Source organism: Toxorhynchites rutilus, chromosome 2, assembly GCF_029784135.1.
Source record: "Toxorhynchites rutilus septentrionalis strain SRP chromosome 2, ASM2978413v1, whole genome shotgun sequence".
Taxonomy (NCBI): domain Eukaryota; kingdom Metazoa; phylum Arthropoda; class Insecta; order Diptera; family Culicidae; genus Toxorhynchites; species Toxorhynchites rutilus.
Window position 1 is genome coordinate 217,452,388 of NC_073745.1, and position 5,831 is coordinate 217,458,218.

Here is a 5,831-nt window from a genome sequence, read left to right on the forward strand (position 1 = left end):
ACTGATGCCTGGTCAATAAATGATGTTTCATGTGAAATTTGTCCCATTGAATTGTTGTTTGTAGTTTTTTTTAACCATCCAAAAATTGTCCATTCCTTCTGCATTCAAAAAATGCAAACGTTGCTTTTCGTCGAGTTATGTCAAGCCAAGTCTGTAGATATACAACGATTGAAGCAATGGACAATATGAGAGATTATTTGACAATATGGATGAAATTGAAAACGTAAATGGCTGACACCAATTTATTGGTTTGAATCAAAAGTTCATGCATTTTGTTGTCATTTCTGTATTTCATTATGAAATAAAAAATGACAATTTTGAAAATCATCTTTTAGATATATCTAATGACTAACAAAACAATTTATCGCTAAGGTCATTGACTCACAATTTATGCTTAACTTATTTGTAGATTTCATTGTAGCATAAAATTCTTAGTTTCACAGCCAGCTGTCAGAAAAATTTCCTCAGGTGTCGCAGGGGTCGCTGGAATGAAAAACGTGTTACACCAATGTCCCCTTTTTATTTGTACGTGTGCTTACCAATCGTGTACCACTCGTTCGAAAATCCGGCATCCCTCCGAGCTGAATTTAATGCTTGTCTCAACGCAAACAGTAAGGCTACCGTCAAGTTCAATGCAGGTTCTCCGGTGGTTTTCGAACGCAAAACAAAATTTTCATTGAATGTATTGTGCAGTAATTTAACTCGAAAGTCAACAGGGATATCCTTTGCCCCTGGTAAGTGGTAGTTCCAAGTTCGATTCGTCAGAAGCTGGCCGGTGGTATCACTGTAAATAAGATTCTCTGTGAAGTACATTCCTATTCCCATGACAAAGGCTCCTTCAATCTGGCCGATGTCAATTCCTGGACTGATGCTTTCTCCAGTGTCTTCCAAAATGTCCACTCTCAAGATTTGTACGTTTCCTGCTAAGACATCCACCTCGGTCTCGGCACAGCATAATCCCCAGACGTCATAATTCTTTATGTCTCCTTGTTTGTACTGATACATTGCACATAGATCCACATTCTTCTTGTAACACCTCTGAGTCAATTGCTCCCAAGATTCGTTCGGAAACTCGTCTCGAATTGGTTTTATGCGTTTCACTAGGATTTCGCATGCATTTTTCACTGCGAAGCTAGCCGCCTCGCTGGTCATGCTTGCACCGGAAACACTTGCGTTCGGAGAAGTTAAGTTACTCATTCCCTTAACGAGGATCTTTTCTATTGGTACTTTTAAAATGTGTGCTGCCACCTGGGTAACCTTAGTATTCACTCCCTGTCCCATATCAATGCCACCTGTTGTGATTGACACCGTTCCATCTACGTGGAAAATCGATACCAATGCATGCATCTGCCCGAAGAATATTTGAGGGTACTGCATGGGAACCACTGCAATTCCACGTTTCTTCCAACGATTTAATTCATTGAAACGTGTTATGTTCCGCAGCCTTTCTTCGTATTGTACATTGCGGATAAAATCTGGCAGAAGATCCCGAATTTTACAATCAGGGCCCATATTCTCCAGTCTAACAGCTAGCGGATCTTTTCCCAACTCGTGAGCAATGTGTTCCATAATGTTCTCGATCATGGAAATACCTTCGTTCGTACCGGGACCACGGCACCACGTGTTGCTAGCCGAATCCGTCAAGGCTGCTTTGCCGATCAGCTTCCAGCTGCTTGCGTCGTAACAATTCTTATAGAACTGCGCAGTTACCATCTCTATCGGTTCGTTCAAACTACATCCGTAGTCCTCCCAGTAGTTGTTCAATAACTTCATAATCTTGCCCTTCTCGTCGACCTCCACTTCGTAGTGACTAACGCAGGAGGCACGCTTCCCAATCGCCTCCATGTTGGACTCGAGCGAGAGGACAAGTCGCACAGGTCGCTGGCTGAAGTGTGCAGCGATTGCGCAAGCGCAAGCCACCTGCGAGGCGCGGGTAAGTTTCGCCCCAAAGGCTCCTCCAAGTCGTCGTACGTAGAAATTCAACCGATGCTCGGGGATGTTAAGGGCTAGAGCAATTGCCACTTGACACTGATCAACCCACTGGGTGGAGCTGTAGACATCCATGCTATCCTCGGCCGGAACGCAGATACAGGTTTGTGGCTCCATCGAGAAGTGGAACTGGCTGGGTAGTTCGAAGCGACCTTCAATCTTCTTGTGGCAATTCTCGGTCGAACCATATCTCTCACCTATTTTATCGTACGGTTGATCATGGATGCGATCTGAAGCATCCGCTGCGAGTACATGTTTTAGTGTCGGTAGGACAGGTTTACCATCCGGTTCGCTGTAGCATATTTCCACTTGTTGTGCTGCTCGGTGCGCTAGATCAAATGTGTCTGCCAGAATGATTCCGACCGGTTGTCCGTGGTACAGAACTTCTTCGCTGCAGAAGATTTCTTCTACGTACAGATTGTCCAACTCCGACGGCATGAAGTTATTTTTACCCGGAATATTTTTGGCAGAATAGAACACGTGAACTCCCGGAACACTTAGTACACTGGAGGTATCGATATCGATGATCCGAGACCTCGGTCGAGTAGCGCAAACGAGGGCGCCGTACAGTTCATTTGGTAGATTGGGAAGATCCTCGATGTATTTGGCCTCACCTGATGTTTGAACCATACCCTCGACTTTGGGGATGTTTTTGGTCATGGGCCAATTTTGCTGGATGGTTTGGAACTCTTGCTTGCTGGTTGAAAGCGGTCTCTGAAGACCGGTGCACCCGGAGCTGTAAATCGGGTTCACGGGTAGCTGCCTCTTTTGTGTGATGTCTAGGACTGCTCGGTAGAAAAGTGCGGAAACAAGTTGTTTGCGATAAGCAGGAGATGATCCCAACTCCGTGTTGTGCGGTTCCACCTCTGACAGTAATGTGATTAGTGCCTCCTGCATTATTTCGTTTAAAAAGGGTTTTTTGCCTCGAAGATAGCCTTCGGTTCTTGTAGCGTGTGTGAACTGTGAAAATATTCATGTACAGATGAAAATATACTAAATTAAAAATCTATAGTAAACCTTCGAATGTATCCCTCCGAAACAGATGGACACATGTTCAACGGTTGACTCTCTTGTGACTGTGAAAAGGAATGCCGCATTCAAGTAGGCATGAACACTCTGTGCCCGAGACATTATTTTGTACGATCTGAACTCGTGGAATTCCGGAGTCAGTGGGAACAATGTTACTTTCAGAAGAATTTTCTTGTTCATATTGAGTTTGGGAAAATCAAGGACAGAGACAATGTTGAGTTTGCCGCCAGCTTCAACTGAAAATATCGGTTAAAATGAGCGAAATGTGACAACAAATAACTAAATCCATGTAAACCTATGGTTAATTGTGCCCCTACGGTCTCCAACAGAAGGTACAAGTCCGAAGGGAACTCATTGTGTTGATTTTTGAGACACAGATTGCCAGCCAATGTGCCTGTATTTCTAACTGGAATGTTTGCTATCAAATCCAAATGTTTGACCAGTTCATTACAATAAGAAAAGTTAGGGTCTTCAGCAGCAGCGTTTTTGAGTATTCTCATAGTTTCTGTTATGGAAACGTTCGCTCCGATTGATAAATATTCGTTCAGTGAGTGGTCCTTCAGTTCTTCTATTGAAGTGACATCAATAAACACTTCTGTGTACGCTCGACGAAATACACCTGAAAATATTCTAGCTCTAGATTATTTTCATGGGCTGTTATGATCTTCAAACGTACCGTGTGCAGTATTACCCGCCACCAGCATGTACGATTTTGAACCTATCCTTTCAAAAATGTCGTACACATCTTCGAGACGGTAGACCTTATACCATTCACGTTGATCTTCAAAGGTTAGATGTATATTCTCCGAGGCATTGACACATTTCCCCTGGCAAACTGAGCCCGTATTATGACAAATTTTTGGTAACTCTTCGATATCCTGACACGATCGCACCAAATCGGCATCCGCATCAACAGCCATCGATTTGAAGGCATCCAAGATCGGCCGATAACCGGTACAACGGCAAAGGTTTCCACCGAATGAGTTTTCCACTTCCTGCATGGTAACCTGTCCCTGGGCGGACTCCAGTAGGCTGTACATATTCATGACCATGCCAGGAGAGCAAAAACCACACTGAGTACCATTGAAGTGCGCCAGACGTCGTTGAACAGGGTGATACCCTCGCCTTTTATCACCGATTCCTTCAACCGTCACAATATCCGATCCGTGGCACGAGAATACGGGAAGCAAACACTAAAAGAACACGAATTAGATATTACCACACGTGTGGACGATGAATGACCCACCGAATTGACAGCGCAGGTTTGTCGTTCTTTCGTCACGGGATCCAGTCGGTTAACATTAACAATGCAGCTTCCGCAGCCACCCTCGCGACAGACCATTTTAGTTCCACTCAATTGGGCGATTTTTCGTATGAATGTTCCCAAAGAAGTGTCCACCGATACGGTTTGGGAATTAACTAAAAAAATCTTCGTTAAACTACACGAATACACGGTATTGTAATGTACAACAAACCTTTGAACGGTCTTCCGTTGATTGTAAACACAACTTCCATTTTCACGTATGCTGTTATTCTATTAATACACCAATTTAAACAAAAACAATCTGGAGTTCTGCTGAATCAAGAAGCCGCCCTGTCTGCTCTGCGAGCGGTAAGCGATTGCCGTCGAGATTCCCAAACGCATGGACTTATATGAGTATACTTATACATATGAGAAGAGCTTAAGTTGGGTTGAAAGATTCTTTATTGGTATGTGACCATTCCGTACCCATTATTATCGTATTTTTGCTAAACAAACTCATAAAATTGTAACATATCAGGGAATTGATTAAGTACTTCTTAGTTTGCACTGGATGAGTGTTTCGAACACTTGATAAGATGGGAGAGCTATAAGCGGGTTGTTTCAACATGTATTAGTGGACCTGCGATGAAACATCCACGTGTTTCGAAGAAGCGTCATAGACTTTTGATGAGACTTGACTCTATAGTGAAAGCTCTCATCGTTTACGTTTTGTTGCGTTTTGTTTAGTTCGGTTAATAGGGTGAACTGAAAATTATTAGGATCTATGATGAAAAATGTACCTTTTGGCTTTTTTCACGCCATTTTCAATAGCTTTGAGACAAAAATATGAAAAAAATACTGAAAGTACATCTTACTAAGGTGTATCGATCAATATTTCCGAACAATTTTTTCTTCAAAAAATCAAATACCAAAAAAAAAAATTAAATTAATTTTTATTTAATTTTGAATTGAATTTTTTTTTTTTATTTTGAGATTCAGTGCTACTCTAGTTTGTATTCAAATTTCTTCCTACGTCTATTTTAGGTATATGTAATTTTTCAGAATTTTTAGAGTGTTTTTCGCAATACAAAAAAAATTATAAATATTTTCGCATTTCGAAATTTTGAAAAAAAATATTACTTTGAGACCCACTTTTGCTCTAATTTTTGTTCAAATGCGTTCATATGTGTTGTTTTTTTCCACATGTAGCGTAATTTTTTTTGAATTTTTTAGAGGATTGCGTGAAAACAAAATAATTTTTGGGCCTTTCGGCATTTTTAATTTATATTGAATTTAGAGACCCAGTACTGCTCTAATATTGATTTAAATTTAGTTTTTTATATGTCTAAATTTTGTCGGTATATTTAGAGCATTGTGCTGTACAAAGTTTTTTTTTTCTCTTATCTTAAAATATATGAGATTATTTTTACATTGGATTTAGATGGTTTACCAAATTTATAAAAGTCAGCAGTACGATGGAGCTCTGTGAGAAAAAAAGTCATTGTGGAAAGATCATTCGGATTAATGAGAAGAACACTTAAAAAATTAAAAATTATTTAATTATTTTTTT

General features: G+C 40.8%; 1 protein-coding gene across 1 annotated transcript; it reads right to left on the reverse strand.

Moving 5' to 3' along the window:
* Positions 1-318: 318 nt before the first annotated feature.
* LOC129765481 (uncharacterized) lies at positions 319-4,835 on the reverse strand. Its single transcript, XM_055765847.1, has 7 exons — positions 4,494-4,835; positions 4,265-4,437; positions 3,695-4,211; positions 3,314-3,637; positions 3,007-3,254; positions 540-2,949; positions 319-483 (listed from the first exon to the last, which is right to left on the reverse strand). Exons 1-7 carry the CDS (start codon positions 4,531-4,533, stop codon positions 413-415), a joined length of 3,783 nt encoding a protein of 1,260 aa, XP_055621822.1. The 5' UTR covers positions 4,534-4,835; the 3' UTR covers positions 319-412.
* Positions 4,836-5,831: the final 996 nt, after the last annotated feature.